This window comes from Melanostigma gelatinosum, assembly GCF_949748355.1.
Source record: "Melanostigma gelatinosum genome assembly, chromosome: 14".
Taxonomy (NCBI): Eukaryota; Metazoa; Chordata; class Actinopteri; order Perciformes; family Zoarcidae; genus Melanostigma; species Melanostigma gelatinosum.
The window spans coordinates 22,514,400-22,537,616 of NC_136647.1; the positions used below are offsets into that span (position 1 = coordinate 22,514,400).

Below are 23,217 nucleotides of genomic sequence, written 5' to 3' on the forward strand. Positions count from 1 at the left end.
GTGGGGCTTTCTTCCCGTTGGCCAGGCCTCTCCATAGCCCCGGGAAGACAGTGGAGTCCCTTCCGATCAGGAGGTCCACCGGTAGGTCGGGTACCACCCCTGCCGGTCCGGTGCTCTTCCCCTGGGTGGTGTGAAGCTCTAGGATCGCGGTGGGGTAGTCTCTGGTCTCCCCGTGAATACAGGTGACTGATACTGTACTTTTCAGATAGGGTAGCTCGACGAAGTCGGGGCGGACGAGGGTGACGGCGCTGCCGGAGTCGACCAGGGCGGTCGCGTCATGCCCGTTCGCTCGTACTGGGGTGAGTGGGGCCAAATCGCCCTGTTGGGCCCAACAGGTGGTCAGTAGTCCACAGGGGTGACTAGTCTCGCTAGCTGTGGGCATGGGGGCGTCCCCCCGCTGTGGGCAGTTCCAGGCAATATGTCCCATCTCCCCACAGTCATAACACCTGCGGGTGTCGGGGTTTAACAGGGATCTGCGCTGGGGGGTTTCCACGGGAGGGGTCCTCATGGCCGGCTCTCGTGGGGAATCTCCATGTTTCAACAGTCGGGGCCGGGGGGATATTTCCATCTTGGGCGGTCTTCCCCCACGCACCAGAGCCTGCGCCGCTTGCCAGCCCTCCACTACCTCAGTCAGTTCCTCGAGACTGCGGGGATTTTTTTGTCCTGCCAATTTTTTTGCTTCAAACGGTAATGACCTCAGTAACTTATCCATGATTACCCGATCAAGGGGGGAAAATGAGAGGGGCTCCGACATCAGCCAGGCGGTAGTGATCCGCGTGATATCATACAGTTGCGCCCTTGGAGAGAGGGTGGCATCATAATTCCACTCATGAAATCGCTGCGCTTTTGTCAGAAGAGTCACCCCGCTACGCTGAAGCACTTCCTCCTTCAGTGCTGCGTAGGTGACGGGTGAAATATTGGCTAGGTCTTGGTACGCCCGTTGCGCGGTGCCCGTCAAAAAAGGAGCGATCAAGTCTGCCCACCGTTCCTCGGGCCATTGTTCACGTTTTGCAGTGATTTCGAAAGTCAGAAGGAAAGCTTCCACTTCGTCACTGGCTGTTTGTTTGACCAGGAAGCGCGAGGGATTCACTCGCTCCAGTCGTTTCACTTCCTGTTGGTTGGTTTGCACCTCCATATATTTTTCCATTTGCTGGTGGTGTTGGTGCTGTGTTTGCTGTTGAAGTTGCAGCATTTGTACTTGCAGCTGCAGTGCCTCTTCGTGCCTCCTCTGAGTCTCCGCATTGCTGGCTATGAGACCTGCGAGAAGCTCCTGCACAGGGTTGGGCGCGGACATTTTGATGTCGATACGACGCGTAATATAAATATTAGATATTGTCCAGAAGCCGGTTAGAATGCCCACATTCTCCACCAATGTAACAGCCCCGGGGTGGTCAGGGGTGTTACTGGACAATATGCAATACTTATGAAGACACGGAGACGTAAAGACGTGGCAATGAAATACTTTACTGGGATATTGGTAACGACACAGCAGCCACACAGCCAATACAAGTCCGTTAAGCAAGAGAAGGGTCTAGGTGCAGTTCCGGGGTCTGATACACAAGGCGCAATTCTCGTACGGTCCAGGGATGGGGCAGGGGCGTCGTTCTCCTCCAAGCAGGGGTCAGTAGCCGGGGGCAATCCAGTGGGGGTAGTCTTCCGTTCCAGGGTCGTTGGCTAAGTAGTCTCACAATATCTCACCGTCTTGAATGGTTTCACCTAAGTTACTTCCCCTGACTTCACATCTTCCTTCTCCTTTTATCTCCGCCCATGAAGCTCCCCTGGCCGGCTCTCTCAGGTGTGCCTGGTTGCGCTGATTGCCTGCTGGCACTAAGGGGGCGTGTGCAAAGTGCAATCCATTTCTCTCTGGTAGTCTGTAGTACCTTCCTGCCATCACTACTCCCTGGGCTCGCCCACCCCGGCTGCCACAATACGAAGAGACAAAGATACACGAATGCATAATGATAATGATAAGAATGCATTTTGACTCCGTAGCTGCACATTTTTCACACATCCAACACAATCATTTATTAACATTCAGAAGAAAGAACTCGATTGTCTGCAACAATGCACATTGGCCATTGTTAGCCAAATGGCTAATCCCATGGCCAGATGTGAAATTCCCCATTTAAATAACAATGATGCAGATCGCCTGGACACAGGAGAATCATACACCCAGTTTATTCTGTTTTTGTAAACCTCACTCTGAACCAAAGCTTTGCCTCCATTGATTTGTTCTCTCCAGTAACATGTTGCCCTTACTCCCCACAGCAGAAGGTTACCCTGCGGTCCACTGCCAGTTCCCCAGGCGCCGAGCCCGCTGCTCACCCAGTCCGACCCAAACCTCTCCGGCCAACAGCATCCCGGCTCACCGGAGGCTGGCACGCTGCAGTGCCAGAGTCCGGCCCATCGCTGCCTCCACAGCCAGGGGCCGGCTCTGAATGAAGACAGCGTCAGCGCGACTACACCCGGTAAAGAGACTGACTGACGAGCCGGAACATAACACGCACACACAGAGAGGCACAGTGGCCAATAAGATCATGAGAGCTGAGCGTTCACCCTGCTGTTGACTCGCTACTCCACATGCATTGACGACATCAAATGCTCTGTTGAGTGCGGACACAGAAACACGCTCTGATTGTTTTCCCTGTCTTCACACAGTGCACGGCCGCTCATCCCCAGCAGATACGTGCACTCCTCCCAACCAAAAATCACGCGTGAAGAAAAAGGTGTCAAAGAGTTCAGCGTACAGAAGAGATGTGCAAGGAGGTGAGTGGGCTCAGACACCGTCGCTTCAGGGATATGGGGAACAATACACTCCATTGTTGACTTCCCTCAAATTGAATACGTGGTATTGAACATATCGGAAAAAGAGTGAATTCAGCGTGAATCAAATGTTCTCAGTGGCTGAAGCTGCAGCTCTGCTGCAAATGCGAAAATCTCGTCTGCGCTGTTGTTTTGTCTGCTACTCATTGCTCTTTGTCAGTGAGTGGATGAATGCACCCCATGATAAGCCAGCACGTACATGCAGATATGCTGTGAGTGAATACCTACAACTCTGCTCCTGGTTCTGTGCATGGCTTTGACTTGTGATTAGTTTACAGACACACTGCAGACCATAGCTGCAAATGAGAATTATCGAAAGTAGCACTGCATTGTGGGTCCAGTAACCGATTAAACTGCACTACTGGCTATGAATGACACAATCAGAGCCCTCAGTGTTCATTTGAATGTCCTCTGTTTTCTGAAGGAAAGTCTCTCCGGTTCTCTCAGTTATGCACAAACGAAAGAATAAAACAAGAAATCTGTTTTTAAAGCAATGTCAGAAAACAGAAACCTGGCACTACAATTAGCGTCAATGCATCGACTAAGAAAGGCAAGAAGAACTCTTCATGCATGTTTTCTTATCCCTCCGCTCTCTGCTTAGACCTGCCCCCACCTCCGGAGCCACCCCCAGCGGAGGACAGGTTGCGGGGCCCCCAGGGGTGCGTGGAGGCCGGCAACGCGGTGAACGGCGCTCTGTCCTCCCTGGAGAGGAGCGAATACAGCAGCAGCAGCAGCCACCAGCGGAAAGGCTCGGGACAAAGACACACCGACAGTAAGGCAGAGTGTAGCGTTTCAGTCCTCGTTACCTTTTTACGGGCGGCAGAAGGTGACGTAGCACAGAGAGAGCATGTTCCTCCTGAAATGTGTCACTGCTTGTAGAGATCAGAGATGGGATGAATAAGACAAAACGCTCAGATGTTCAGTGGGCACCATGCCCTGCTACTGCACTGCAGTACCGTCTCCCACAGTGCTACGCAGCAGAGCAAAAACCAGACTGGCTGACACAAAGAGTTGTGTTGGTGTTGTTAGATCATGCCTTGAATAAATGCCGTCATCACAAGTATAGATGCAGCTGTGCTCATAACTTCCTGGCCATTAATAAGAAAAACACAAGCTGTGTGTTAGAAAATCCAGAAAACCTGCAACACGCTTTTTAAGAGAAAGTCGTACATTTTGGCCTTTTCATTCACTTCCTTTACAGCTAGTAACCATACACCATGCTGGGATTACATGTAGACAAGTGGGAGGACGTTACACGGGGTGAAACTCATCTTACCTGCAGCAGCTTCAACCTGTCATTTCTCCAGCAGATATATATATATATATATATATATATATATCTGAACCATGGTTTCCCTACTAAGAGGCTGCACTGCCTCACAGACTAACAGCCCTCCCTGTTAGCCGTCTCGTGTCACTATTGCCTCCTCAGATGAGGAGATGGTGCCGTACAGCAGTAAGGCCGGTTACCTCTCCAGGAGTCAGATGTCCAGTAACTGCTCGACCACAGGAAGCTCCTCATCCAGAGGCTCCACGGGCTCCCGAGGGCTCACCTCGGCCCGCAAACACAACGAGGTAGCATCCAGCAACGCTACTGACTTTATCATTTCACAGTTTCTCTTTGTGCAAGAGAAAAAAAAGTTCTCTTTTCAACTCAAACGTTTTGTTTAATAATTGATGCTTTCAGATATTCATGAGCACGGGAACAAAGGCTCTTCATGTGCTTTACTTATATCTACACGTCATTACTTGCGCTCCATAAAACACACAACCTCATACATGCAGGTGCATGAAAAGAGCTTTCACATTCCCACGCGCTCATACATACAGATCTACCATTACGTCTGCTCAGGATGGGCTTCACGGCCTCTCTCTGTAGTGCACTTCACTGCGGGTGCGCTCCTTTAAATGCAACCCCCTGCAGGCTCTCTAGCGTCTTCATGGCAGAACAAGCTGCGCGGAAAGCTCTGCGGGTATTGGGTGGCGGGGAGGCGAGCTCGAGTTTGACGTGTCCCTCCACGTTACTGGAGGTAGACGAGGTAGTGACTGATAGAGAGCACAGAGAGTTGTGTAAATCACTTCCCCTGCTCCTTCTGTCCACACGTAGAAGTGTCCGTCAGTCAGACACTGACAGGCTGACTCAATGGCAGCTTCGTCTCCATCGGTGTCTCAGTAAATGAGATTGTAAAGCGCTGTATAAGTGTGGCCCGTTTACCAAATCAGATCGATGAAGCGCTTCCTGTTTTGCGCAAGTGCAGAGAAAATGAGAGAAACTTCAGATGTCTCTACTTCTAGAGAATCAGGACATTATACTGTTTGCAATATTATTTAAATATCCAATTTTCCTTTTTTTTCCTTTAAAATATAGTCACAGTTTGATTGTCCATCTTTTTATTTATTTATTCAGGACTTTCACTCAGAAAACAAATATGCCACGTCAAGTAGAAGTCCGGCTGACCCCAGAAGGGTTATAACTGTTTATTAAATAAGTAGGACGATCTTCTGAACCCATGAAGAAGAACCCATCCTCCAGAAGAAGACAAACCAAATGAAATCGACCTGCTTTGATGAATGGAATGAAAAACTGCAATCCGAGTTCATTCGATTAAAATATTGGTCAGAGGACGTATCTGTAGTTACTTCCCACCACTGCTTTGAGTTTACTTCTAGGCAACATTAGTTATATTGTTATATTGTAATCAAGCAGGTTATAAGTCAGATCTAGAATCTACTCTGAGAGGAAATGACGTTGGGTTTATGAGAAGTGAGCAGCGTGGCAGCTGTGATGCTCTCTTTAGTGCGGTAGCTGTTAGCCTTGATGCTGTAACCTGAGGCGTCGCCATAAAGCCGCCTGTGTGTGCAGAGAGAAGGGATGGCCCTGTCCCGGGTCAGACCACGATGACCTCAGCACACATCCGACATGGGAATGTAGCAAAGCAACTTGTAAAAGTGACACGCTCACACATCCAACTGCTCCTTTCACTTGCTCTGAACACAGACTCCTACACAGGGGTCCCTTGTATCTCGAGCCTCTCCGGTCACCCCCACCTGTGGAGCAGTAAGGAACCCCCCCCCCCCAACTGACCTTACTGGCCTTTTCACGCCTTCCCCGGGACATGAAAGCTTTGCAATAAAGTTTGGGGTATTTCTACAGGAAACCTGGGTTAGGTTACCCCGGCCCCCTGTGGTGCTGCTGACTGCTATCTCTGCCATTTGACCCCGGCGGACAACCAGACGCTTGTTGCTGTCCTCGGGTCTGTTACATCAGCTCTGAGGCTGCTCACACAATACGCATGTGTATAAAAGAAAGGGATAACAAATATGGAGTCATCGGTAGCAGAAGGACAGTGATGAGACACACAGACACGCTCACCCAAACTCCAGCCCACGCAGGCTGGAGCATCTGTTCTACTGCCATCACTCCGGCTTCGTTTTCTCTTCAATTTAGATAACATGACGGCGTGATGTGCACGGTCAGCGTCTTGTGTGTGTGTCTATAGTCACGCCATGCCAGCTGTCCAGTTTACACAGACTCTGTCTCTTCCTCCGCTGGCCCCCCAAATGGTTCCGTTACAGAACAGCGAGGCGAAATTACGGCGCGACATTCTGCACCACATTTGCCCTCAAGGGTTCTAGATCAAATAACATCAAATGAAACATGAAAGGGTTATCGGTAGATCCCCCTGGGTGGGCTCTTGTTAACTTAGAAGGTGGAAATGTTCTGGATAGAACCTCCAGAGAGGGTTCTTGTTGGAACCATGTCACTATAAATGGGTTATCTGTAGAACCTCTCTTAGGGGTCTCCAGGTGGAACCTTTCAGAGATGGTTCAAGGTATAACCCTTTATGCTGGGTTCTAGTTAGGACTCTCTGAAAGGGTTCCTGGTAGAACCTGCCAGCAACCAAACAAGTTTCTCCGATGATGAAAAGCCTAAGAACCTTATATGGGCACTTGCTGCTTTGGGAAACATGTAAAGATGTAAAAAATGTATCATTATTGGAACATGTCCAATCGTGATTCTAAACCACGGCCAAAATGAGTCTTCTGTTGCAGTCTGCTTCCTGCTTATGTGCGTCAAAACGTAAGCAAGAGTACATGAGCAGACATTTGCCTGAATTTATTGAAATCAAGCCGTGTTCGATGAAATCAAGGCGTGTTCGATGAAATCAAGCCGTGTTCAATGAAATCAAGCCGTGTTCTATGAAATCAAGCCGTGTGCTATGAAATCAAGCCGTGTGCTATGAAATCAAGCTGTGTTCAATGAAATCAAGCCGTGTTCGATGAAATCAAGCCGTGTTCAATGAAATCAAGCCGTGTTCAATGAAATCAAGCCGTGTGCTATGAAATCAAGCCGTGTGCTATGAAATCAAGCCGTGTTCTATGAAATCAAGCCGTGTTCGATGAAATCAAGCCGTGTTCAATGAAATCAAGCCGTGTTCTATGAAATCAAGCCGTGTTCAATGAAATCAAGCCGTGTTCAATGAAATCAAGCCGTGTTCAATGAAATCAAGCCGTGTGCTATGAAATCAAGCCGTGTGCTATGAAATCAAGCTGTGTTCAATGAAATCAAGCCGTGTTCGATGAAATCAAGCCGTGTTCAATGAAATCAAGCCGTGTTCAATGAAATCAAGCCGTGTGCTATGAAATCAAGCCGTGTGCTATGAAATCAAGCCGTGTTCAATGAAATCAAGCCGTGTGCTATGAAATCAAGCAGTGTTCTATGAAATCAAGCCGTGTTCTATGAAATCAAGCCGTGTTCTATGAAATCAAGCCGTGTTCTATGAAATCAAGCCGTGTTCGATGAAATCAAGCCGTGTTCGATGAAATCAAGCCGTGTTCTATGAAATCAAGCCGTGTTCGATGAAATCAAGCCGTGTTCTATGTAGTAGTTACAGTTTTTATTGATGTTGAAATACTTTTTTCTTCCTAGGAAATGAGATAAGGACACCAGTGACTCCGTCGACGCCTCCATCACCACTGTGGACACAAAGAGCCGGGAGGAAGAGGCTGTGGTTCAGGATACTGGACTCGCTGTGAACAACGGACTTTACTTCATGTTTCTTTGCGTATTACGACGATTATTTAAGGGCAAACGAGTTCATTCCTCTGATTTGTAAATATCTGTGTCTGTACTGTTCTGTTGTGGGCTCTGGATACAGGGAGAGAGACGTATATTGTATTTATGAGGATAGGAAAAAAAACAAAAAAAAGTCTGTTATAACAAGAAATATAGCTCATGTCTTCTTGAATGTGCCAACCTTTTTTTTGTCAAAATGTATAGTTTTTTGGAAAAAGCATTAACTGCTGTTGCACTCTCTTGTTGTCATGGCAAACACAACAGAAAATATGAAGCACAAAGTGTGATGCTGGTCGCAAAAGCCAAAACGAGCGGGTTCTCGCTCCTGGAAGAGGACGCCTCTGCCCCCGAGCGCTCTCCCACCGGGATCCCTGCACCCATCTTGTCCGCTAAGAATGTCGTACTTTTCTATATTCCCCTCGGTTGCTCTGCAGCAACACGGTCCAGTGTGCCAGCAGACAGACAAGCTTTATAAAAGTTTGATTGTAACCCCTGCTCCTCCCCTTGGTCGTCTGAGGGACCGTCTGCTACAGTTTTGAGATGACGTTTGCATATTCTCCTTCCAAAACAAAGAGAAACCATGTCTGTGGACTGACTTTTTTGTACTCTTGTTGTTTTGTAAATGTACAATAAAATACATTTGCTGATCTAAGCTGTACTCGTTTCTTTGGAGCAGCTTTCAGGAGGTGCAGTAAGTGTCTGTGAAGTTTCACCTTCCGTTCTCTGGACAACACGGGAGTCACAATGAGCGATCTGTGTGGACCTGCACAGATAAATGCTTCTAGAAATAAAACGGAAGATAAATGGATGCAGAAACATTCGTCATGTAACATCAAGGAGTATCAAACACCGGTTTGTCAACTCCATATTAAAGCAACACTCTCATGCCCACGTGTGTGTACGTTGCTGTGAAACCTCGTCCTGTCCACACTAGCCATTCCAATGTAAGAGATTGTGAACAAAGTCTGCATCTTTCTTCTATGGTTCCAAGTTCAGCTGTAGCCAACGCCAGGCATCAAAACAAATCAGATATCTCTCTTCTAAAGATGGAATTCAATCCTTGTGTTTCCCTGGACTCTGATTCTTTCATGAGCTGCAGTGAAGGGAAAGTAAAACAAACAGGAAATGAAATGATCAGAAATAAATAAGTGTCTCACATTGTCTCATATTAGCTTCAGCTTTGTGAGTGTGGATTTAGTCCTCCATCTCTCAGAATCATACAAGGAGGTGACCTCTCCTGTGGACATGAAGCACATCGAATATAAAATGTGATAAACTAATCTAAAGATGCATGTTTGTTTTTGCATATGTGCTGATGAGTTAATCTTTAAGCTCATTCACACCTTAATGTCACATGAGTCATGGAGGTCTCCACCTGAGAGTTATCAGTCACATCAATTAAGGAGTGAAATTGAACAGACTAAAAATTACAAAAGCGCATTGTGAATTACATTTCGAGGTAACCCTAATTTGTTGTGGATAACATTTGCTTTTGACGTATCAGTCCGCAGGAAAAACGTTAACCCCGTGTTTCTGCGACTGTAATCCACGAAGAGATACGTTCCCCTTGAAATCCTAACCGGGAATGCAGTTTAGCTGTAAAGGAACATTATTTAGTAGGAGAGGGTTGATATGAACATCCGGTACAACACTGAAAACAGCGATGTTTCCTCTCATGCTCCACCAGCATTCTTAGGGTATTATTCTATCCATAAAGATTCAGATCTGAGATTCTTCTTGGTATACACAGTAAGTCATATCAGCAAAATGAAGGCTGACAACTGTGTAAGCGTGTGTGTGAGCGCAAACTTCTACAAGCTCCTGAAGCAAATCCAAAACATTCAACACATAAACTTCTTGTAGCCTTCAACCCCCTGACCGTACTCTCCAGTCAGACCGAAGTAAATAAGTAAAAACGGCCGTATTGCTGAAGTTGTGTTTGCTTCTTTATGTCGTCCTCCAACTTCACAGTGCACTGCACCTGGGCTAGTGCTGTGCGCCCTGAGGAGCATGACATGCATCGCCCTCTGGTGCTCTACAGATGCTGGCTGTGCCGTGGCACTGACTCTCAGCCTCAGCTACACATCTGGATGGAGAGGCCCGGGTGTATTCCTCTCGCTGCTCTGTGATCAGCTGAAAGGAGCATGATGAGAAGCTGCAGCACCAGCTTGTTGAAGTCCACACCTGGAGATGGAGGAGGTGGCAGCAGAGGGAACACCTGGGGGGAAACAGAACATCAAGAGACATGTAGGAGGAATGAGGTTTAGATTTGATTGACATGGCTGTTTAGGGTCTGATATTAGGACTAATAGGACACACCTTTCATCCATTGTAGGATTTACATGATCTACTGATCTACTGGTGAATCTGTATGACTTGAGTTGGTCAAATCTATAGAATGTATTGGTGAGATATGAGCATCCAGAAGCAAGGTAAAGCATGTACAGTAATGTACAGTAATGTAGTGAGTCTGATCCTGTGACCCGAAGGAAACAACCCAGAGAGGAAATTACAGTTGGGTTCAATAGAACTTTACAGTAACTTCTAGGGACACCTAATGTTGGTGAATGTGGGGGCAGATAAGCTGTATTCACTGGTACAAACTACACTTTCTGCATCCATATATACAGAAGCACAGGACTTGAGGTTGCTTGGATTTGACCTGTGTATTTCTTTTAATGCTACTTTAACTTACTCCTGTTCAAAGGGAAATATTGTGCTTTTTCCACCACTACATTTATTCATCAGCTAAAGTTACTACTTTCTTTTCCGATTAGGAATAAAAGCACATGATAAACATGTAAAATACAATCATTGTTAAAGATTAAACCAGTGGTTGTCAGCCTTTAATATTTTACAACAAAGATTAGAAAATAAATCCATAATGTGAAGACAGAGTTGTGTAGCAGAACATTCCTCTTCTTCTTCTTCTTCTTCTTCTTCTTCTTCTTCTTCTTCTTCTTCTTCTTCTTCTTCTTCTTCTTCTTCTTCTTCTTCTTCTTCTTCTTCTTCTTCTTCTTCTTCTTCTTCTTCTTCTTTTATACTATTAATGTCTCACCACCCCTCAGATTTAGGGCCCAACCTGACCAACCTCGCTGACTATATGAAGTAGTTCAAGTTAGCTCGAGCAGCTACAACAGTAACACGCTGCGCTGATGCATCAGTCTTAACAATCTAATAATATCTAATAATATATCACTCACAGGGCACAGTGGTTTGCATAACCACTACTTATAGAAGACATAGCTGAGAACACGTTGCTGCTTTTTTAATTTTTATATCTGTGCTTTTGCTTATGAAGAAAAGTTCTTCGATCACTGGCTGTATTACTGCCAAATGAAGAGTTCTTGTTTGATGTTTTCTTTGAGAAATTATCAATAATTGCTATTTACTGCAATTGATTTTTGCCCAAAAGATAGAACTTGGATGTTTTTTTGAAACGCAGCGATTTATTTCAAAAAGGACTAAAACGGTCTTATCACCCACTGAATGGTCTGTTTGGCTGCTGCTGTAAGAATCTCAAGAGGTCAGAAAGTTCATCCTGTGTGCCATCTTTAAGGGTTTCAGAGGGATCAGATGTTTCATTTTCTTGATGTTACTCAAAAGCCCTGAAGGTTTTTTAAACTCTTTTCCTTGTAATTCTGTCAGGGTAGGGAAGTCACACGTGTTCTCTGTCCTTCCACAGATTATAATGCATATTAGGTTGTTAGCGTTCATGAGCCTGTGGAATTAAAAAACAAACAAGAGCAAAGGACAGCCGATAAGAACGCTGAGAAGATTTACGTGACTGACCTTCTGCGGCGTGAACCCACAGCCCTTACCCTTTCCATGCCCCCGTTCACTTCCCTCCACCCCTCCATCCCTCCCTTCTTCTCCCTTTCCCTCAGCCATAAATCACCGCGCTCATTCATTAGGCCAGTGTCAGGGCCAGAACGCCCACCGGGCCTGAAAGAAGAGGGCCGGCGGCCTGAGAGGAGAGAAAAGAGACAGAGACAGAAAAGGCAGGATGAAAAGGAGGGACGGCGTCATTCAGAGCCCTGTACCCTCATTCCAAAATGCAACACACCAATTTCCATGTTAATTTTCCCCGTGACAGCGGAGATGGATGTTTGTGACTTTTTGGCTGATGTGATGCATACATAGAAGTTCAAATGAAGCCATTATGTCGGCAGCAGGGTGTAAGGTAAATGATCGACAGGCTTGCAGTGCAACAAAACACATTTAAGATGTTTCAAGATGATCAATATTTTACCCTTTTATTTTCTATTATTATATATGTTTAAATATGTAATTGTTCAACAGACAGCACACTACAGACCAGGTCATCTTGATGCATGGTCATCTTGATGTTGACTGGCTGCAAGTCACTTGTGTTTCCCAGAGAGAACAAACACTTTTCGTGAAAAGATTTTGTTTGTTGATCATATAATCATCACCTCAGTATCTGTCAATACAACAAGAGTACCTGTCAGTGTAGAAACCATCTGGTGAAGCGTCGCATCGCCCACCCACTGCAAAGAAGTAGTACCATCTAATTAAGGGTTTTCTCAACATTTGAAAGTTGAAATGGTGTCTGTAGCTGAAAGTATGAGGAAGTTGAAGGATTTGAAAGTTGAAGAAGTTTAGAGGTCTTTCCCCCCTCCTCAACCCCCCCCCCCCCACACACACACACACACACACACACACACACACAGCAGGACAACAGTCATGTAAGCTGTAAAAGATAAAACATAGTACAATCTCCAAATGAGAAAGTTTGCCAGAGATATCAGAGCCTCTCTCTTGCTCTCTCTCACAAATTCTTTCTTCTCTCTCTCTCTCTCTCTCTCCCTGTCTATGTCTCTCTCTCATACAGTCATTCAGGTCTTAGAGACTTTTAGAGGACCCCCCCCCCCCCCCCCCCACACACACACACACACACACACCCCATTTCAAAATAAAAGCCCCAAAGAGTGAATTCTAATTGAAATGCTTGTGATGAAGCCAGGCATTTAATAACCTCTGTTTATGTGTGTCAGACATTATGATTATGTCTCCTCTCCCCCTCTCCCCCCACCCAGCACCACCCTTTCAAAATAAAAGCCCCATGGATTAACTGTATTTAAACAAGCTAAAAATTTGGCTTTTTTGTTGAAAGAATTAATGCTCTTACTAATACTGCGACAACTACTACTGCTGCTGCTAATATAGTATCACTACTACTGCTACTACTTCTACTATAATGTTTGCTGTTGCTACTATTACTACTACTGCTCCTGCTATTACTGCTACCATCAATATTATTACAACCACGACTGCTATTACTACCACTACTACTATTACATATATGACAACTGCTACAACTACTGCTATTCATGCTACTAAAAGTAGTAATACTACTACAGCTATTGGTACGACGCCTACTAGTACTACTACTGCTACTTCTTCTACTGCCATTACTATTACTACTACTACTACTTCTACTACTGATACTGTTATATTAAATACTACGACCAATACTACAGCTATTAGTATGACTGCTGATACTACGTCTTCTACAACTTCTTCTAATTACTTATACTTCTACGACTAATAATACTTCTACTACAACTACAAATATCACGACTGCTGCTACTAGTACTTATTCTAATGCTACTAATACTTCTACGAATAATACTTCTACTACAACTTCTACTACTACAAATATCACCACTGATGAAATTTTTTAAGCCACAGAAACCATTAGAACATCAAAATGTTCAGCTCTTTCAGGAGAGGTGTGATATGACTTTTCATCGTTGGAATCTTCAAACTTTTTGAATTATTAAGCTTTTTGCAATTTTTTTAAAATTGGATATCTATTTTCAGCAATGTTTTTGCAATTAATTTCAAATTTCAGCATTCCAACGCATTTTCAGCAGGAAATGCATTTTCTAGTTATACACAATTATACAAATATATTTATTATTTTATATTTGATCCCAATATTTTTAACTTCTGCAGTATTTTATTATTGCAATGTGTTTGCTTGTGCGATGTTCATTGCTTCTTGTTGAGCACATGAGAATAAAAAGCATTTAAATGTAACACTAATGTTGACTGTATTTTAAGTGTATTCTGTCCTCTCAATATTCACACATTATGTATTGTAGCATGCTGATATATTGTCAGTTAATGGCTCAGTTCACCCAAATTATAACAAAGAAAGGAAAAAGCCTTTTATTATTTAGCCTCCATGTAATTTGGTTCAAGTAACGATAACAGAAACACTGACCACACGAACAAGTATTTCATAAACCCAGCAAGCCACTGAACTGATGAACTGCTAGATTCAGGCAACAGATGACAATATTTTAGATGCATTAATGAACACAATCATAGGGAGAGTGACAGGCAGACAGAGTTATTTGTACTGCCTTTGTGCTACAAAGCCACACTGAATCAACAACAATCAACACAGTGCAAGAAGTAGAAGCATATTAAAATTTACAGAAAAATATAAAATAAAGTAAAATATAAAATAAAGTGAAATATAAAATAAAGTGAAATATAAAATAATGTGCACAAACGAACAGATAACAGGACTATAAACAGTGAGAGATAAGTGTAATGTAAAAGTGTTGAGTGTATTTAAATAAGAAACCTAGAAGGGATGTGCGGGGGAGTGGCCAGTAGGAAATTGTCCTGGGGGTGACAGAGTCAGTGGGGGACCTGGGCTCTGTTTATGAGCCAGACTACGGATGGGAAGAAACTGTTCATGTGTCGTGAGGTCTTGGTCCTGATGGACCGCAGCCTCCTGCCAGGTGGAAGGGGCTCGAACTGTTTGTGTCCAGGTTGAGAGGGGTCGGCTACAATCTTTCTTGCTCGCTTCAGGGTCCTTGAAGCGAACAAGTCATGGAGGGACGGCAGATTGCACCCATCACCCTCTCGGCAGAGCGGACGATGCGCTGCAGTCTGCCCTTGTCCTTGGCTGTGGCTGCAGCGTACCAGACGGTGATGGAGGAGCAGAGGATGGACTCAAAGATGGCTGTGTAGAAGTGCACCATCATTGTATTTGGCAGGTTGAATTTCTTCAGCTGCCTCAGGAAGTACATCCTCTGCTGAGCCTTCTTGGTGATGGAGCTGATGTTGAGCTCCCACTTGAGGTCCTGGGTTATGATGGAGCCCAGGAAGCGGAAGGACTCCACAGCGTCGATGGGGGAGTCACACAGGGGGCGACTCCTCTGGTTGTGTAGAAGTCTATGAGAAAATGACTCAAATCAAATCACAATCTCATCGCAGCCTCTCTGCGTGTGCCACAGTAAACATTGTAAACATGAGTTTATGATCTCAATCTCTAGTTCCAATTCTTCTTCAACACAGCATGATGTTCATTTAGTAAATGATGGTCCATCCATGATGGTCCAGAGTCAAACAGACCATACAGCAGGGGATGCTTTAGGGCAGGGCTACCTTGATCGAAAGGTCTCCACCACTACCAGAGCCTCTAGGTCAGTCCTCTACAGTGTGATCCGTTCACTGATGTCCACAAGCCAATGAGAGACGTCACGGTGACTGAGGCGATTTCTCATATACAGTTTGTGTCGTGCACAAGGGCCATAGGCTGTGAAGTGGACGTAGTGGACCCTGACCCTGACCCTAACCCATTGGTTTGTAGACTATGGCTTTGATGTGTCGATTTTGGTATTGCAGCCGAGGCCGTAACTCAACCAGAGTTGACCAGCAACCCCATGTCTCAGTGAACATGCTAATGTTCAAGACACTGGGGCACTCTGTGTTTGTGTGTGTGTGTGTGTGTGTGTGTGTGTGTAGGTGTGTGTGTGTGTGTATGTGTGTGTGTGTGTGTGTGTGTGTGTGTGTGTGTTGGAGCAGTCAACTGGCCCTGTGTGACTGACAAGGCAATATTGAAACAGATCAGCCATACGGGGACCATTGATTTCAAGTTAATTGAATGATTACCACTTTAGCATGCAACGCCACAGTTAACCACTGCTGCCGATCAATGTGAGCGTGTCACTGCCACCTGAACTGCCGCCTGCATGATGGGAGGAATTTGTTTACATGTACACAGCCCAGTTCCTGTCGTCACACTGGAGCAGCGCTGCCTGGACTATGTGCTGCTGTGTCTGTTATCTATTTTCCTCTCATGTTATGTTCTATTTCTGTCCTTACACTCTATTTCCGTCGATTCCCTGTAGAATCCTATTCATTTTGTGGCCGAAAACTAACCTCATTTCCACACAGATCAATAAAGTTTCATCGTGTTGCGTCAATGGTGGTGCTTATAAAGTAATTGGATTGAAACTAATGCCTTGGAGTTGGGAGTACGTAAACGTAAAATTGTAAAACTGCCAAATGATTTAACACAGGCAGGTTCCACATAAGTGTTATGTAAAGTGTTAAAAGGGTCTAGATTGATGACCAGGCTGATATTCCCCGATGTATCGGTATGTGGCTGTTATACATTAAAGCTATAGAAGCCCAGCTAATTACACTCACACGCCGCTGCCCATGTGTTTATGTCTGGCCTTAGAATGGTGATTATCCATTCGGTTAAATAACAGTAAATCTACATGTATGCATGCCCATGTGTGTGTGTGTGTGTGCGTCCATGGTTTCAGGCCATGTCTAATATGGGTCATCGGTTGGCTGACTTGCTATATAAAGCTGGTATTTTGACATACACCAAAATCTGTGATGCACAAATCCCAAGGGCTGCGAGCAAGCATGTATCTGTGTGTGTGGAGCAAGCATGTATCTGTGTGTGTGGAGCAAGCATGTATCTGTGTGTGTGGAGCAAGCATGTATCTGTGTGTGTGGAGCAAGCATGTATCTGTGTGTGTGGAGCAAGCATGTATCTGTGTGTGTGGAGCAAGCATGTATCTGTGTGTGTGGAGCAAGCATGTATCTGTGTGTGTGGAGCAAGCATGTATCTGTGTGTGTGGTTGTGTGTGTGTGTGTGTGTGTGTGTGTGTGTGTGTGTGTGTGTGTGTGTGTGTGTGTGTGTGTGTGTGTGTGTGTGTAAATATGAAAGAGGAAGACAAGCAGACATAAAGTAAGGCAAGGCAAGGCAAGGCAAGTTTATTTGTATAGCACATTTCAACAACAAGGTAATTCAAAGTGCTTCACATAAAACCATTAAAAGCATCAAAACATAAGGCAAAAGAAAAGGAGATTTAAAAACAATTAAAGAAACAGTGTAAGAAATAAAATTCAGTCGTAAAAAGTAAAGGAGATTTAAAACATACATTGAAACAATAATCGATGTCTCCCTGAGACATTACGCTGCACGCAATCAACCATACACTGCCGCAATTCTAGTAGTGCTTGATTCATTACTATGTGAGTCTCATAGTGTGTGGTCTGGTCTATCAGTGAGCGTGTGTGCTGCTCAGAGGATCTGGGGGCTTCATGTAACATATGGCCTTTAGTGAAGGAGACATATGAAGGATAATCTCTTCGGCAGTCCACCACAGAGACACACACACACACACACCCACACGCACACAAATAATCCACTACTTGCTGCTTTGCATAAAGATTAAATACATTTGACATGATGTTTGTGGTAGAAAGTCTGATCTGTTTTTGTAATTATTCATGTTTTTAGTCGGCTTTGACTTCACATCTAATTGCAGACTTCATCTGACAATAACTGCAACTGAAGCAGGCTGATTATCTTCAAAATGAAATGAAAAATGGAAAAGAAATGAAAAAGTCTCAACCTTAATTCCTTCATGGTTTTGCAGTGGAACAAAGCCTCCTCCTCTTGTGATAAAAGATGTACTGTACAGGACTGTATTAGTACAGGCACAATTCCTCAAAGGGTTTCGTTTTTCAGACATTACCCAAACAAGGTAGAACAAAACACGGGTAATGATGATGGTCGTAACAAAAATATCATATGTTATGATATACACAACAACAAAATTCAGCAAAAGGTGATGAAATTACTCAATAAGTGAAAAAGTGCAAAATGATGGCTTGGCTTTAGTTCACATTTGCACGTAAGGAGCCCTGATATCTGCATAACCCCATCTGGTCTGCAGCCCATTTCATTACTGGAGTAATTCTGGAGCATATTGTACACAACATGCCACGCTGGGAGACAAAGACAGTAAGTGAAGGTACCCGAGCTGTGCCAGCTATGTGCACATGATGCATATTTGAGTGAGAGGTCGACCTCTGTGTGCCAATGCCAAAGACTAAAAACAGAAATATACAACAAAGTCACAACCACTCGTACTCAAACAACAAAGGAGTGATGACATGATGACTTAATGAACAACAAAACAAATTGAAATCAAATCAAATCAAAGATGATATCAGTGCAAATACACACTCTTTATTCCATCCATGGTTCAGCTTGAAATGAATGCAACTCAAAATTCAGATTCTTTTCGTGTATGACGGTTGCAGGTGGACTGTTTCATTTTACTCATTAAAATGATGCAATCCTCCACTTCACGGTGTTAATGCGAACTACATATTTCTAGATTTTATAAAGGTGTTTTATTGAATTATGGGTTGTGTAGTATTCAGGTGCTTCAATGTAACAGAGCATTCACCAAAGGGACTCGTCATCTCTTAGCTGTGTGTGATATCTGCTTGGTTGGATAAAAACGTGCGCACAGATGCTCTTTTTCAAAAGAGCCCTTGGACTCTCACAATAATAACAGTCCTCAGGCCTGTGCAGTTAGTAATAACACATAGAGATGAGGTCTATGTAGAGAGACACTGAGGAAAATGTCTTAAACACATGTTTCTGCCCCTCGTCTTCGGATATGTTGTCTGAATAAATGCTTAGTGTTGAGTGTTAAGAATTGGTCTCAGCTCCCAAACATATATAAAGTTGAAATAAAGTATCAAATATGAGATTTTGTAATGAAGATATTGTGCGCCTCTTGCTGTCTGTCGCGTGCCTCATGTTAATGTAGGGGAAACAGAGCGAGCGAACCGAGGTTACTTGAGGTCAGCAGACCGTTCTGATTTGTCAGTTTGAACTTGAACTTGGTTGACCTCTTGCCAAGCTGACCTGTGTTCAGCGAACTCTTGAGACTCTTGGAAACGGATTTAGCTGAGAAACAGAAGTATTGTATCACCAAACTATCGAGGAGACCCGGAGAGCTTGGAAGTATATTTACTGTGTAACTCTGTGCTGTCGTCCAGGAGACGCAGCTTCTGACCTCCTGCCAGGTGTTGGGAACTAAAGGGGCGTGTTTGGGTTATCAGCATTTAAGAAACTGAATTCTTGACATCAATAGAATTATTAATGTAAGTAACAATTATTAATGATTATTAATAACAACGGGGCACCACCCTGCGAACAGGGACCAATAACCAAACGATAAAACTAAGTCTCATAATTAGTGTCACTCATAATGTCAATAGTCTGCGTATGACTATACATTCGGAGTGACAGTGAAGGTTTTAAGTTTGAGCACAGGCTACTACATACAGTCTTATCAAATACATATGCACAAGTAATCACAGACGACTGCTCCTTAAAGTATAACAGAGTTTATTAAATCAAAATAATAAATGATCAGATCAATTAATACTGCAACCAACAACACTATCATACAATTTTATATGCCTAATACCTAAAGTCAAATGAATAAAATGGATGAGGATGTATGTATGTAAGTATGTGTGTGTGTGTGTGTGTGTGTGTGTGTGTGTGCGTGTGTGTGTGTGTGTGTGTGTGTGTGTGTGTGTGTGTATGTGTGTGTAGAGGGAGGAGCCTTAAGGAACTACAGCTAAAAACTACCAAGATGGCGGAGTCGCGTGACGTAGACAAAATGGCGGAGAGGTTGCTGTATGTAATCACGTGTGCCGGAGCATCACGTGTGTTGGGACAATAGGCGGGGGTTCACCCACACTCAGCCGGAGCTCTATGTGTATGCAAGTTACGGAAAACAAGAGAAATAAAAGGAGGCAGAGAGGGGAATCCAAGCTGCTGTGTGCGGTGTCGCGTTGTAGTGAGGGTGAGGGTCGCTGATCATATCTGACAGAAGCTGCCGTTGTCGCGTCGCGAACTGACGACACTTATGCACGATAGCCGCGATCCCACTCTTCACTCACAGAGTTGATTCAAGGACGAGAGAAATGCCACACAAAGTGAAATAAAATGAAAGAAAATAATCCCCAAATAAAACAGATCTTTATCACTGCGGTGAGATGAGCGTATTGTTTCTTATCACATCTCTCAAGTAAAAACACACAAACTCTGCATCCACTCACAGCGACTGATCTAATGCAGACAGTTACAGCAGTTCAATACACAATACAGCAGAGCTTCGGCGTCCGCGCTGATTACACAATACCTTGATATCGCGCGACAGTAACTTCTTACAACAAAATACGGGAATATCAACCATAAATGAATAAGCTATATTAAGCTAATGCTAAGCTAATGCGAAGCTATGCCCAGACGCCATGAACCTTACTTTGTAGAAGCTTCGGAAAAAGGGGTCAGTGTCCGTGGAGGGATTGTCCCTTCCTCGAGGGACTGGGGGGGGCTGGTCGGCGCGGCTTTGCAGCTGGCGCTGTTTTCGGTCCGTTGTGGCGTGGCTCGTGTGAGCAAACGCAGGTCCGATCTGTACTCGCTGCAGAGAGGACAGTTTAACTTCGGTTGAAACAACGTGGTCCGTACGTCTCCCGGGAATCGGCGGTCAGTTAGAGGAGTGAGGCTTAGTCGTGGTCCTCCTGCCGGAACGTGTACACAAAAAGAAAAAGCGGGGAACGGATCGCGGAAGTGATTCGTCCCAGCGGGATCAGGCCTTAACTCAGAATGGAGCAACTGTCTGTTTCGTCCAGCGAAATGGCATGTGACCTGTCAGGGTTTTGAGGAGGCTTGAAGGCCGCGGCTCCCTCGTGGGCCTGCGTCGCCAGCGTCGTGCTGGAGGGGGGGAGAGGCCGATGTGTCTTCATGTGGCCAGGACGGAGGTCCGGGGCGAAGAGACAGATTCTAGCTGTGTTCCAGCTTATAAACCTGGTCTCACCAACAGTGGGGGGCCTTTTCTCGGCCAATGGAGAGTTGGTGTCAGGTTTGGCCGGAGCCGGGAGGTGTGGTCATCTGGGCAGATGTTGCTCTGACTCCATGTCAGAGCTTAGTGAGGAAGGAAAGCATGTGAGGAGCTCAGCCAGCCAGGAGGTGGCGCCAGACCCCAACACAGGTAAGAAATAACTCACCTGAGATCAATACAATCAACATCTCGTCTGGGTGTGTGTGTGTGTGTGTGTGTGTGTGTGTGTGTGTGTGTGTGTGTGTGTGTGTGTGTGTGTGTGTGTGTGTGTGTGTGCGTGTAGCTAACCGTTGTTGCTCCTTCTCATGCTGACGGTCGGGACAGTCTGGTGGGCTCCAGAGGGAACAGAGGTGAGGTGATCACACTATTGTGTCGTCCTCGAACAACTTTTCAGACACATTATAGATACATAACTGTTGATCAGAGGTATCATATTTACTTTAATTGCCATTTGAAGTCCTTTTGGTTAAAGTGGAGCTCAGTGAAGTCCCATCATTTCTTCAATTTTTGTTATGTGTGTTCTGTTAAGTTAAGGAAGAGTGAAAGAAAAAGCACAAATGGAAAGATGGACAAGTCTTCTGGTGTGGTCACACACAAGCCTTTCTCCTACAAATGGTGTTTGTATGCTACCACATACCCTGTATGTCCAAGTAACCAACACATTCCTGTCCTACAGATGAACACAGACTTACAAAGATACTGTCCTGCTGAGTCTTCAAGCATGCCACAGCAGGATGACTCAGACCAAACTCAGAGGAGGAGCATTGAGTCAGAGCAGAGTGATAATGGAACACATTCAGGCCACGTAACAGTGTGAGGAATGATGTCAGGCTCTTAGATGCTGCGACCAAAAGTCGGGCGGTGAAACCAGAAGTGGAAGCTTGAATGAAGCTGTGGCTCCACAACTGTATACATTTAAAAACAACTGACTGTGTTATCAACGATAAAAGGAAAATGCTTTTACTGATGGCTCAGGTGTGAATTGGAAATGATATTTAGTTTTGATAAGGAACCCTTTAGCCCTCAATAGCCTTCAATAGTTAGAAGATTATTAAACTCATAAATCTGTACACCTCCTGAATATGAATTGGCAATAACCATTGTGGCTAAAACAAGCTCTAAATTGAAACCAAAATATCTGAAAGTTGCTTTAACATTTTGAAGTTACACTTGACAGCACTATTTGTGGGACAATCATATTCAAAATGTTTTGAAGTATAGTTTTTAATCCCATAATATATTATACCATGAAATTGCCATAGAAATATAGTATAAACATCTTTTCACAAAAATGCAATCAATAATGTTGTATAGTATGCCTTAAACATGTCATTAAACATGTCATGTTATTGTATATTAAATATCATTTGTATGTAAAAGTGTGCCATAAAAAATGTTAGTCGAGTAAACCATAGAAATGTCAGATTATAGTATGCCATGAACATGTCATAAATATTGCCATTGTAGACGATGCCATAAAAATGAATCATGAATAATGTATTTAAATGCCATGAATAACGTTGTTGAATATAATGCCATAATAAAGTCACAGTATTGTGTGCACTAAAAATATCAAACTATCGTATTCCATTCAAATTAAATGAATAATGCCAAATTCATAAATAATGCCATAAGTGTCTCAGTTATTTCTGTATGTTTCTGTATTTCTACAAGCTGGTGACAAATAAGAGCACCTGTCTATATGTGCACTAAAATCAAATCATTCGACAACAATACACTTTTTATCGTAATATTCATCGTTAGCAAGTATATTACAGACTAAGTAGTAAACTAGATCCTGTTCGGCATATACATAAAAACAGGAAGTGGCGCTAAAAGTTATTGCAATCCGCCAAAAAGGCAAAGAAGAAGAAGAAGAAGAAGAAGACCACACTGGAATTGTTTCATGTCCATAAATAAAATATAATAAATAAATAAAAGATACGCAGGATTTGGACAAACATGAGGACTCTTCCATATTTCCCAGACCGTGTAAGCACCAGTCCACCTGCACCCATGAAATATACACAAAATAAATACAGTCAAATCAATCATCAGAATATTGAGTTGCATTCAGTCTCAGTGGAACCATGCTGCACACATTCAAACATACCTTGGTGCATGAAATAAAAAGTGACTTGTAATTTGACAGCACAAGAGGGGAGCAGTTCTTCTTCTTCTTATAGATTTGATGGCCGTTGGCATCCATGATGTTGCATTACTGCCACCTTCAGGTTTCATCAGTATCCTTTCTGCTGGTCGTCCTGAAATAACCACGTCCCCCCAGCTCACTGTCTCCACTAACCTTTA

General features: G+C 44.1%; 1 protein-coding gene across 3 annotated transcripts in view; it reads left to right on the forward strand.

The window, feature by feature from the left end:
* The window catches only part of robo3 (roundabout, axon guidance receptor, homolog 3), a gene marked incomplete at its 5' end in the record, with an annotated part of 178,181 nt that extends 169,729 nt beyond the window's left edge, over positions 1 to 8,452 (forward strand). For 2 of the 3 annotated variants that reach the window (XM_079283902.1, XM_079283904.1), the window contains 5 exons: positions 2,269 to 2,468; positions 2,659 to 2,766; positions 3,425 to 3,595; positions 4,256 to 4,398; positions 7,754 to 8,452. In XM_079283902.1, the coding sequence (XP_079140028.1) occupies positions 2,269 to 2,468; positions 2,659 to 2,766; positions 3,425 to 3,595; positions 4,256 to 4,398; positions 7,754 to 7,765 (634 nt within the window). In that variant the 3' untranslated portion in view covers positions 7,766 to 8,452. The remainder of the gene's footprint in view (positions 1 to 2,268; positions 2,469 to 2,658; positions 2,767 to 3,424; positions 3,596 to 4,255; positions 4,399 to 7,753) is intronic. The other variant, XM_079283903.1, reaches the window with a different exon arrangement.
* Between the last annotated feature and the right edge of the window lie 14,765 nt (positions 8,453 to 23,217).